Source organism: Conger conger, chromosome 7 (assembly GCF_963514075.1).
Source record: "Conger conger chromosome 7, fConCon1.1, whole genome shotgun sequence".
NCBI lineage: Eukaryota > Metazoa > Chordata > Actinopteri > Anguilliformes > Congridae > Conger > Conger conger.
The window spans coordinates 51037674-51050173 of record NC_083766.1 but is presented as its reverse complement, the minus strand read 5'-3'; the positions used below and the strand labels follow the sequence as shown (position 1 = coordinate 51050173).

General features: G+C 54.6%; 1 protein-coding gene across 1 annotated transcript in view; it reads left to right on the top strand.

The window, feature by feature from the left end:
* The window catches only part of cux1a (cut-like homeobox 1a), a 176941-nt gene that overhangs the window by 118718 nt on the left and 45723 nt on the right, over positions 1 to 12500 (top strand). Inside the window, exon 10 of the mRNA XM_061247663.1 lies at positions 11868 to 11916. Within this exon, the coding sequence (XP_061103647.1) occupies positions 11868 to 11916 (49 nt within the window). The remainder of the gene's footprint in view (positions 1 to 11867; positions 11917 to 12500) is intronic.

Sequence of the window (12500 nt, the reverse complement as noted above, 5' to 3'; positions counted from 1 at the left end):
CCCCCCTCGCCTTCCCCGGCTGTGTTTGCTGAGGAATGTCACCTCAGGCAGAGGCGTGGGGGTGTCCGCCGTCTCCCCTCTCCCCCTCTCCCCCTCTCCCCGCCCCCCCAAATCCTCCGGCAGTTTGGTGCGCCGGCTCTGTGGCTGGCTGCACTTCTGCCATCTAAAATTTTAATGCACTGCTTTACAACGCCCCCTCCTTCACCCCCGCCCCCCCCCCCCCCCCTCCTATCAGCAGGGCCGCTCTCCTCCCGCAGGCCCCTCCCCCGAGCCGTGCCCATTTGCCGCTCGGCTGAGCGGAGCAGCAGACACGCTTAACCCTGCTCCTGCCAGCCACACGCCCCCCGCCAATCATCAGACCCCCCCCCCCCCCAAAACACATCCCCACGTTCCCCCCCAATGCTCTGAAACACACACCCCCCCCCCCCCCCCAAACCTCCTCACCGCCCAGTCTCACAATCATCCCCTCTGTGGGCAGGTACCGCCCTGGTCCAGCGTTATCCACGCTAAACAGGCCTGTGTTTTACCAGCAGTGCGTGTGATACCGGGTCCGTTGCGCTGGTTCATCACTGCACAGGATTGCGTGAGATGGTCTGTTGGTCCAGGTGGCCAGTCGGAGGCTGCCTGTCTTTGACTTTCTCTGAAGTTCTCGGAGACCGTTTCAGACAGCTTGTCAATAAAAGCGTACATCCTTATGTTGGGATGTTCTTCACTCCTGGCCTCTGTCTCTGCCAAGCCTTATATTGGCGGACTAACACTTTATTTAGTTTTTTCCAAGACCATGCTGTTTCTGTTGCATTGTTACAGGATTCTTGGTACCTTGGTGCTATAAGCCGTGTGTGGAGTGAAGCTGGCAGCCCCCTCGGTGGGAGCAGGGACGGGAGCTCTGCGGCCTCCAGCCCCGCCGTCCCAGAACCCCGCAGTACTCCGCTGCGCTGTGGGGCCCGATCTGTGGGGCGGGGGGCCGCTCGAGGGGGCCTGTCACGCACACCCAGCCTCCTTCTAACCTCCGCCAGGTCTGCACGGGAGCGGAAAGAGAGAGGGGGGGGGGGGGGGGAAAGAAAACGGGCCCAGAATGCGAATGCGTTTCATAAATATATTCAAACTGCGAGCGAAAGGGGGAAAGTAGGCCAACGTCTGTGCTAACGCTTTCTGACTGCGCTAACGCTCTGTGACTGCGCTGTCAGCCGGTCGGTGAGTGTGTGCGCCCGGGGGGAGGGGCCAGCGGGGCGGGGAGGGGAGGGGCCAGGTGCCCAGCGGGTCCCGTCAGGTCTGTTTTACCTCTGCGGGTCAGTCGAGGTCAGAGTGGGGGGGAGAGTGCGGTTTGGTCAGGATACCAGCACTGTCAGTAATAGAACATCAAAATGTCCTGTTTCTATTCTCGTGTGCTTGTGTTTGTGTGTGTATGTGTGTACGCCTGTGTACGTGTCTGTACGTCTGTGTTTGTGTTTGTATGCCTGTTTGTTTGTGTGTGTGTGTCTGTATGTGTGTGCTTGTATGCCTGTGTGTATGTGTGTGTGCGCCTGTGTATGTGTCTGTACGTGTGTGCTTGTGTTTGCATGCCTGTGTGTATTTGTGCGTGCGTGCGTGTGTGCGTGCGTGCGTGCGTGGTTATTGGTTGTCCTGGCCTGTGCTTTAGCCTCATGCGTGGTAGGCCACTCCAAACTGGAGAAAGCGGGAGAACCTGATAATAGAAGGAAGGGGTGATGTTGGGGAGAGGTGTGCACTACACGCCTCATGGAACATTCCTCATTCCGTATGCAGCGCCTTGTGACCGTGGAGACGGGACCGCGGTGTGCCCTCGACCCCGCTGCGTAGCCATGGTTACCAGCCAGGGAGGAAACCGGGGCGATCTCCTCGCGCGGATCAGAGAGGAGAAAGCGCCGCATCGCGTTTGTTTGGCTCTTGTGAAGAGACGGCTGCGGTTTTGTTTTCGTTAAAGATTAATGCGCTATTGATTGGGGCCGCTTTAAATAGCAGCGTGTTCGGGCCCCGCGCGGGCCCTCCTCTGGGTGTACCGAGGGGGCGGAGCTCCGGGAAGCCCTGAGCCAATGAGCTGGTGCTGACGGGGCCAGTTGTGCCAGAGCTGTGCACATTAATAACGGCAGCCTGCACTGATGGGCCCAACTGTACAGAGACCGCCTGACCCTGCCTGTCCCTACTGTGTGTGTGTGTGTGTGTGTGTGTGTGCGTGTGTGCGTGCGTGAGCCTACGTGTCTGTGTCTGTGTGTTGTGTATGTCTTAAGTGTGTGGCAGTGCATGCGGCAGGCGTGTGTGTGATTCATGCGTGTGTATGTAGCGTGTACACGCGCCGCTTAAACAAGCAGCCTTCCATGCTGTTCCAGTTCCGTCTGTCGCTTTCCTCACCCCAGATATAAATGTCAGCTCTGTTCAGCCCCTCCCCCGGAGCGCGGAGTCAGTCTGTGTGTGTGTGTCTGTGTGCATGCGTGTGTGTGTCTCTGTGTCTGTGTGCATGCGTGTGTGTATCTCTGTGTCTGTGTGTGTCTGTTTCTGTGTCTGTCTGTGTGTGTGTGTGTGTGTGCATGCGTGTGTGAGTGTCTGTGTCTGTGTGTGTGTCTGTGTGCATGCATGCGTGTGTGTATGCATGCGTGTGTGTGTCTGTGTCTGTGTGTGTGTCTGTGTGTCTGTGTGCATGCGTGTGTGTATCTCTGTGTCTGTGTGTGTCTGTTTCTGTGTCTGTGTGTGTGTGCTGTACGGGGGTTGTGTGTGTGTGTGTGTGTGTGTGTGTGTGTGTGTGTGTGTGTGTGTGTGTGTGTGTGTGTGTGTGTGTGTGTGTGTGTGTGTGTGTGTGTGTGTGTGTGTGTGTGTGTGTGTGTGTGTGTGTGTGTGTGTGTGTGTGTGTGTGTGTGTGTGTGCGTCTCTGTGGCTGTCCCTCCAGCGTCCCCCCTCTCTCTCTCTCTCTGATGCGTTTCCGTGGCGCTGTAGCGGCTCATTCCAGCACGGCGCTTTGGCCCAAACCTGGCCTCTGAGACCGGCGGGTCCCTTTTGTTTTTCTTCTCGAGCGTGGCAACCCCGCCCCTCCCCCCTCCCTCCGCCCTCCCTCCACCCCCCAACCCTTTCCGTACAATCACATTTCCCATTTCCACACCGAAACCAGGCTGCTTCAATCCCGTCTATAGCAATACCACCCCAACCCCCATTACTGTTACCTGTATAACCCCTGTGTGTCACTGACTCCCCCCACCCCCCACGTCTCTTTTTAAGGACACTTCCTGTGAATTACCGCGCTGCAGACGGGGCGGGGGCGGGGGCTCCCTGCAGGCCTCCCCGGGCTGGCTGTATTTATAGCGCTCGGCGGCGTTATTGGGGGCAGAGCAGCAGACCCTGACAGTATTATCACAGCCCCCTATAGCGATCCTATGGGCCGCGGCGGCCCGCTGCAGTATAAATACATCAGCAGGGCTCGTCTGCAGGGCTGGAGCAGCAGCACACAGCTGCGCTCCGCTCAGCCCGACAGAACTGGAGCACGTCGCCCGCCCCGGGCCCCCCGGGTCCGGTACGGGGGGCTCGGACCCAGCGGCGGCGGGGTTGAGGAGTTCGGGGGGCCGGTGTGCGAGTAGGGGGTCGGAGCGGGAGGTTGGCGGATGGAGACAGAAGCCTGATGGTCGGAGGGCTCCTGTTGTCTCTCATTCGAACGTTAGGCGTGCTGCTATTCTCCGGAATGTTCTTTTTTGTGCTGTCAGGGGCTGCAGGTGTGTGTGTATGTGTGTATGTGTGTGTGTGCTCACGTGTGTGCGTGTGTGCGTGCGTGTGCGTGCGTGTGCGTGTGCGTGTGTGTGTGTGTGTGTGTGTGTGTGTGTGTGTGTGTGTGTGTGTGTGTGTGTGCCTGTGTAATGACTGTGCCCCCACTGCCGATGTAAACTCACCCCTCCCCCCCCCCCGCAGGGCTTAGTCAGAGAGCCGTGCACAGAAAATGAAATCCTCCAGGTTTAGTTTTTTTTGCTCTAGCCAGGGAAAGGTTAAGCAACTGTGGAGAGTGTGTGTGTGTGTGTGTGAAGGGGGGAGGGGGTTGAGGGGAAAAGGGAAGAGCAAACAGTCTGGGCTGGGCCGAGGTGGCGGGGAGAGGAGAGGAGGGAAAATGAAAATCTAATGGGCTAAATCTGTGAAATGTCGCGGCGGCCCTGGGGAATCGGGGCTGGGGCAGGAGGATATGAGGGAGGCAGAGAAGGCGGGATTACCGCCAGCGTATCCCAGCGTCCCGCTCTCCCAGGCCTGACCGTTAACCCCCGGGCTCCCGCGGCCGCGGCGAGCGAAAGGTCAGGGGCGCGCCGGGCCCGTCTGCGCCCGCCGGCAGCTGGCAGCGCCACCGCCGAACGGGCACGCCGCCTCCTCCCCGCCGCCCCTGCATATGCCCGCTCCCCGCTCGCCGTCCCGCCAACCGGGCCCGCCGCGCCCCGCCACGTCCCGCGCACGACCGCGTCCGCTTGGCTCCATCTCAGAGCGCGGGGCTCTCTCTCCCCCCCTGGTCCTGGGGTTCAGCCTGGCCTGGCTCCACCAGGGACGGAGAGAGAGAGGCAGGGAGGCCAGGATATGTTCCAGGAGTCTGGAAAGCGGGGCTTTTCAGGTGCTGTGTCCCCCAGCGTCCGGGCCCCGTCCCCGGGACATCGTTCATGGGTCTCGAGGCTCGCTGGAGGACCAACAGCTGAATGGATGTGGAAACCGGATGGGGGTGGGGGAAGAGGGAGCAGGGGGGTTTGAGGAATGGGCGTAGAGGTGGAGCTGGAGCCGCCTCCTGTTGGCTCAAACGGAGGTCTGTCGTGCAGTGACCACCCTCCTCTTCCCCGACTGCACACAAAGCAGCTCCACCTGCTCTCTGGCTCCCCGCGGTGGCGGCTACACGTCACTGCGCCCTCGCCTCGGCCTCGGAGATCAGACGGCCTCCTCCTGCCCTTGGGAGAGGGAGGAGGGGAGGGGGAGGAGGGAGGGGGCGGCGGGCCCAGTCGCGGAGTTCATTTACGCTCCCCCGGAGACTCGTCCTCTCCACGCGCTCCATTATTAATGCCCCCCCTCGACGCGTCACCGCCGCGCTCGACCTGACGCCAGCACTCCCCGCGCCCCGCAAGGGGCTCTCAGCCCGAGACTAACGAGCGCACGCCCGCTTTTGGGACCGGCTCTATGTAGGTCACCCGTCGGCGGACCCCCGCCACGGGGCGGCCCTCTCCGCTGGGGCGGGACGGCCGGTGATGGAGCGCGGTTTTGGCACCGGGCGTAGAGGCCCTTCACCGTCCGGCAAGGAGAGGGGTCCTGATTAATGAGCTCTCCGCGGAGGGGAATGGCGGCGGCTCACCCGGACGGAGGAGGTGGGGGACGCCCCTCACCGACAGACCCCCCCCCCGTCAAACCCGCCTGTGCAGCGCGGGAGGGTTCCTGACATCACGACCGGCGGCCATCTTAAAGGATAAGCTGCGAAAAGGGCGAAAAACCTCCAGCAAACCGTCCCCTGACAAAGAGACTGTCGTCTCAAAGGTTAAACAAACATAGAGTTCGGCGCAAACTTCTCGACTCCCCCTCCCCCGGTCGCTCTGTAAGCGCGCTGCTTAAAAATAACGTCCCGTTCCCCCCGGTGGAGGGGAGCGTACGGAGGTGGCTGTAGTGTTTAGTTCAGCAAATACTGAAGACGATGCGCTAAAGTGACACCCTGAAAAATCAGCGTCCCTTATCCCCAGCCCCGTCCCCTCCGCGAAAGGGCACCGGTAACCTATGGATGAAGGGGGAGGAGCTTACCGCCTCTGGCCCAATTACTATTTTTCTCTCACCTATATACGGCATGAATGAACTCTCCTTTACCGCCAAGCACCACTGGGGACAAACTATTGATTGCCGTCCCACTTTCGGAGTACTTTTGCGAAAGTTGGCATTGGCACAGAGTTGGCGCTCTTAGGAATGCAGACGTTGCAGCGGGGGGAGAGCTACTCGATCACTCTTTTTTTTTGTGTTTTCCCAAAGAATAATAATCTGCGCGTCTCCGGCAGTTACAAGCAATCCGTTCTCCGCCCGGAGGATGAAAGTTCACGGAGCGAGAGTGGCTGCCTTTGTTTGGGTTGGAGACTCCGGGACGAGTAAACTTCCTCCTCTTTGGCGCTTTGCTGGGCTGGCACCGTCTCTGTTTTCGCTCCGCCGTGCCAGCGGAACGGTTGCTCGATTTGGCCCCTGATGAAAGAAACGGTTTCCAGAGTCGTTGACGTCGAGCCTCTGCGTCCGCGACAGCCCGTCGAGCCCGATGTCATCATCACATCGTTCTGCTTCACCTCCTGTCATTTCTCAAAAGAAGACCTAACCTTCTAAAAGCTTCTCTGCCTTTTTTTTGGCTAATGTTTTACAGTTTGTCATGTGGGGAATATTTCTCACCAGTCATTTAACTCTCTCTGCCCCTTTCAACCTTTGGCTGTTTGGAATGTTTTTTTCAAAATTCTGAGTCAGTGTTCAAGAACTCCATTGCTTTCACTTACCAGTAGTGATTGTTACATCAGCATTAGAATGTTCAGTTTAGAACATTCTAATCAACCGATTAGAATGTTCAGTTTAGAACATTCTAATCAAGCGATTAGAATGTTCAGTTTAGAACATTCTAATCAAGCGATTAGAATGTTCAGTTTAGAACATTCTAATCTGAACATTCTAATCGCTTGTGACCTCACACTTTATAGGGTTAAGCAGTGCAGATGTAAGCAAAACCACTGCTGCTAGGCTTGTGTCTGTGTTTGGCAGTAGTCACTGTCCTCCTGGCTTATTAGATGCTTTGAAGACTAAACGGACATACAAATCCCCATAGAGACTAACACAACACAAAATGTTCTCAATGTTACGGAGATGTTCTGTCAATGCTATAACATTGCCCCAGCATTACAGCAACATTGTGAGCATGTTTTGCTGTGACTTATCAGGCACTTTGAAGGCTAAACGGACATGCAAATCCCCACAGAGACCCAACTGACACAACATTTTCTCACAAGGTTACCGAAATGTTTTGTTAACCTTGTACTACAACGTTGCGGTAACGTTTTGTGTTAGCCGGCTGCTCTCAGCGTCCTAGAGGTCGGCTCCGCTCTGTGTGCCGGGCCGGGTCTGCGATGTCGGGCCGGGTCTGCGATGTCGGGCCGGGTCTGCGATGTCGGGCCGGGTCTGCGATGTCGGGCCGGGTCTGCGATGTCGGGCCGGGCCTGCGATGTCGGGCCGGGCCTGCGACGTCGGGCCGGGCCTGCGATGTCGGGCCGGGTCTGCGATGTCGGGCCGGGCCTGCGATGTCGGATCGCACGCTGGTGCCGTAGCCACTGCTCGCACAGCCGGTTAATAATAATAAAAAAAACATAATCGCCCGTCTCCTTTGGGGGACATTTCCTTTCTAATGCCTAAATCCATGCAAATCCAAAGGCATTTAAAAATACTCCGCATCTGTACCTTGATTAAGCGATCAGATTCCACGCTTTACCCCATTTGCGCGGGATTATTCCGGGAACACTTATCGGTAATTCCCGTTTGTTACCAGCTGGTTAATGTCGAGCATTAGGTACGGCATTGTTTCAAACCAAAAAAAAGAAGAAAGGGAAAGCTTTCTGTCATTTCCATGATAAGCGCATTGCGCTGCCCACGTGCACCAATGCTTTTAGCCGTTTGTGTATTTACAGAAAGAGAAACGTTATGTCTACAGCATTAGCTGCGGCCCTGGTTTGACCCCTGCTTATTTACCGTTCGCGTACGGCGATGCCTCAATTATCTCTATACGTCTCGGAGCCGCGTTTGATGCACGGTTGAACCGCGCTGGCTTCCTGCATTATTGATATCGTAAATAACATAAACAATAACTGTCTGAGCAGAGCCCGTGCACTAAAACAGTCGTTTGAAAAGCGCCTGGCGCTTAAAATAAAAAATAAAACCCAATTAACATCATTAACCACATTAAAACAAAATCACCTATAATTAGATGTTGCCGGCAAATTAATTAACGCCCATTTGGCTGTTCACAGCGTGAATGTTGCAGGAGCGCTGCCAAATGTGCAAATGGAGTGCTCACACACACACACACAGTGCACGCATGCACCCACCCACCCACCCACCCACTCACACACACACACACACACACACACACACACACACACACACACACACACACACACACATTGCACGCATGCACCCACCCACCCACTCACACACACACACACGCGCGCACACACACACACACACACACACGGTGCACGCATGCACCCACCCACCCACTCACACACACACACACACACACACACACACAGTGCACGCATGCACCCACCCACCCACTCACACACACACACACACACACACACACACACAGTGCACGCACACACACACACACACACGCACACGCGCACACACACACACGGTGCACGCATGCACCCACACACACACACTTGGCACCCGTGTGCACACATGCCTGCTTCCATTCGCCCTTGCACATGCACATAGACACCCACACACATACATGGACACACATACACAGACATACACACTTGGCAGATGCATGCACATACACACACGCACGCTGCCATGCATATGCACACAGACACACACACTCATATACATGCACACAGACACACACACTTGACACACATGCGCACACACGCACGCACGCACACACACACACAGCTGTGAGTCTCTGTGCTGTGAAATTCACTGACGAGCGTGAGATGACGGTGCTCTAATCTACGGCAGAAAAAGCTCACTTATACGTGCGAGGAAGTCAGATGGCAATTTCACGCCACTGGAATCAGACTGCCGCTCTCCCCGGCTTGATTCTCCGTAATGGCCGTAATAGCTGTTTAGTTTCAGTCGCAACTGCTCGTTTTTTGATGGAAGTCTAAAAGGCAGCTGTTAGGCACTTTGAATCGCGACTTCGCATATAGAATCTGAGAAATAAATTGCGTTCTTCGCCGAGGTGTTCGATTCATTTTGTCAGCTTAACAGTGTGCATTATCCACAGGCTGCACTTGTCTACTTACTTAGAGTTATTTGAGCCGTTCACCTGACATAAAAGAATGAAACCGTTGGAAGAGAGTCTGCGATGCGGTGCCTTTGATCTGAGGCTCTTTGGCGGCTGAGACGTGTCATCTTTCGCCTCATTAAAACATTCATGCTATTATGAAGGCTGGGAAGCGGCTCGGGCGAAAGTGAGACGAGGGCCGGGGACTTCCTGCATAATGCAGAGCCCTGGCTCCAGAGCCGGCTCTGACACAGGAACACAGGCGTTTAATAGAGGGGTTGCCCATGACATCACTTCCTTTTTTGGAAGGGTGTTACCTCCATTTGCCCTCGCCAGAGGCCGGATACATTTTGGTTCCTACCAGACCTGAACATAGGCGCTTAATAGAGGGGTTGCCCCTGACATCACTCCCTTTTAGGGGGGGGGGAGAAAGGGTGTAGCCTTAATTTGCTCTCACCAGAGGCCACATTCATTTTGGTTCCTACCAGACCTGGTTCTAAGTGCTAATGTGTATTTGATGTACTTCAACTCCTTGAGGGGGCAATAAAGCTTTGAAAACACTTGAGCAGTTCCACTCAGAAAAAAGTACAATCGTACAAAAGAAGAGTTTTGTCCTGAATGTTAGTGAAAATTGAGGTTTCTTTAAAAAATAGTCTCAAAATACCCTCAGCAGGTGAGCTGTGAATGCTGGCCTCTGCCAGGCCATTTGTAGGATCCAGCTTGGCGCTAACAGAATTGAAAATATTATATCAGATTAGTGTGTATTAAGGGGGCCTAAAGACTATATTAGTGTAATCCCTGTGTTTCAGCGCTGGCCTGTCTGTGTGGCGGAAACACACGCACGCACGCATGCACACACACACACACACACACACGCACACGCGCACACACACACACGGTGCACGCATGCACCCACACACACACACTTGGCACCCGTGTGCACACATGCCTGCTTCCATTCGCCCTTGCACATGCACATAGACACCCACACACATACATGGACACACATACACAGACATACACACTTGGCAGATGCATGCACATACACACACGCACGCTGCCATGCATATGCACACAGACACACACACTCATATACATGCACACAGACACACACACTTGACACACATGCGCACACACGCACGCACACACACACACACACACACACACACACACAAAAACCACAGCTCTATCGCTGCAGTCCTTAGGATTAGTGTAACTGAGATGCTTAATGGCATGGGCTGCTGGTGAAGGCCCAGCACTGAATACACATGCACGCACACACATATACACAAATATATGCACACACACGCACACACACACACGCACAGACGTCCCGCTCTGTGCAGAACATGCTGGTCTACCCTGGGTACCCTGTTCTATGAGCAGCTGTCATCAGGAGTCCACACACTGACCTGCACACACACTCCCCACCATCCCCACACCACCGCACTAACGGGTGAACTGAACCACACACAGCCGAGCTCCGAAATGTATAAGTATAAAATGCATAAACATAACAGCGGATCTGTTACTCTGGCTGCTACCAGCATCTCCTCCCTGGCAGCAGCTCCTGCCCTGACATTCTGCCTGAGACGTGACCGAAAACTCAAATAAACGCGCCGGCTTCCCGCGCGCCGCGGCCACAGCCACAGCCTCCATTTTCAGCGCCGGCTCCTGCCCGTGAATGATGGGTAATCAGCTCTCCTGCCGTTCAGGCGTCTGCGGATAACTGCTGCAGCACGCTGATCACTTAAAGCGGCCCAACTCATCTCCCTGCCTCCCTCTAGACATAAAGACCTTCTTCAAATTAATTACGCAAATAATCTCTCCCTCTCTCTCTCTCTCTCTCTGTCTCTGCGAAGCGCCCTGCAATTTTCTGGGAGATAATTTTCTCCCCGTGTGCTCAGGTTGTTATTTCCTTCAGAGAAGAGGGTGTGTGATGTCAGGTGTCGGTTTTAACCAATCCCAGCGCTTCCCGGAAGCCTGGCCCCGCCCACCTGTCCCTATACAGTAGAGCTGCGTGTGTACCCTGCGAAAAAAGGTTTTGCTTCCTGTTTCTGCGTTACCATAGAAGTGACTTTTTAAGGGTTTGCCTCGTAGGCTGTGGACCGGTAGAAGGAGCCGACACGTTTTTAGGCCATAAGTCCTTGATTCTAGACAGTACTGGTCACTGTCCAGGAAGTATTATATTTACGACATGGTAGCACGTTTGGTTAAAGCTGAAATGCGCTGTGCGGTTGTAGCAGCCTTCCAGTTTTTATTGTTATCATTTGTTATTTAGCTGACACTTTTATCCAAAGCGACTTACACTTGATAAAGCAAAACAGGGGACAGTCCCCCCCCTGGAGCAATGTGGGGTTAAGGGCCTTGCTCAAGGGCCCCACAGCTGTGCAGATCTTATCTTATGCCGACACTGGGCCTTGAACCACCAACCTTCTGGGTCCCAGTCATGTACCTTAGTCACTAGGCTACAGGCTCCCCCTGTTATTGAGAGGGGACTCCAGTTTACTCTCACTGTTTCTGTAATTGGGGATAAAGATTTTTACCTCCTGCCTGTGTATTCATTTCCTTGTTCTTCAGTGTTTCACAGTATGTCTTTCATGTGGCGTTGTATTTTGTTGTATGTATTGTGCTTCACCAGCATGCGGTCTCAGGCCCACCATTGGGGGGCGCTCTGCTCAGACTACAGTGCTGTTTTTCATGCTGTCTGCAGTCTGGTCACAGTCAGCTGTTCTCTCACGTGTTATGCCAGTTCATGGAGTGTATGGTTTAGGAAGTCATCTGGGCTGAATGATAGACGGCCATTTATTTTGGACTAACTTCCCAAAGTGTCCCAGTATTAAATGTGCTCTTTTTCTTCTGTTCCCCCCCCCCCCCCCCCCCCCTTCCCCCCCAGGGCCAATGAGATTGAGATGGTGATGACAGATCTGGAGAAGGCCAATCAGGTGAGTCCCCCAGGCCACCGCTCTGCACCAATCAAATGTCAGTCAGCCGCGGCATAACTCGTTCTCGCCCGAGGCGTAGCCGGCGGGTTGGGTGACTTTTGCGCTCACTTTAAAATCAGCGGCCATTTTGTACTCAAGAGCCCAGGTGAGCGGAGTGAACTGTGTAATCTGCTTCTTTCACCGATGCACGTGGCGGTGAGTCACAACGAAAAGCTGTGTCCCCCGCGGTCCACTGAAGAGTGAATTTCACTCCATCCGTCAGGAAGGATGGTGAGAATTCAGAGTGGTGAGGTCACTTGTCCCCAGTCACGAGCAACCATCCCCCTACGATTTCACTCACTTTTTATAGATGGCCAAACCTACAATAGCGCATTAAAATCCCATGCCTTCGTGCCTTTTTAGTTACACAAAGGAAAATGACATCATGTTTTTACCTTCGAAGCGCTATGTCATCCAGTTAATACGCTTCAGTGACTTCCATGCTTGTGGGAGACTCTGTGGGAGAGCTGACTAATGATTCATTACTTTTTTTTTCCCCTCAGGAAAAAACGTTTATACTCAGGATTAGGAGTAACGGAATTTAA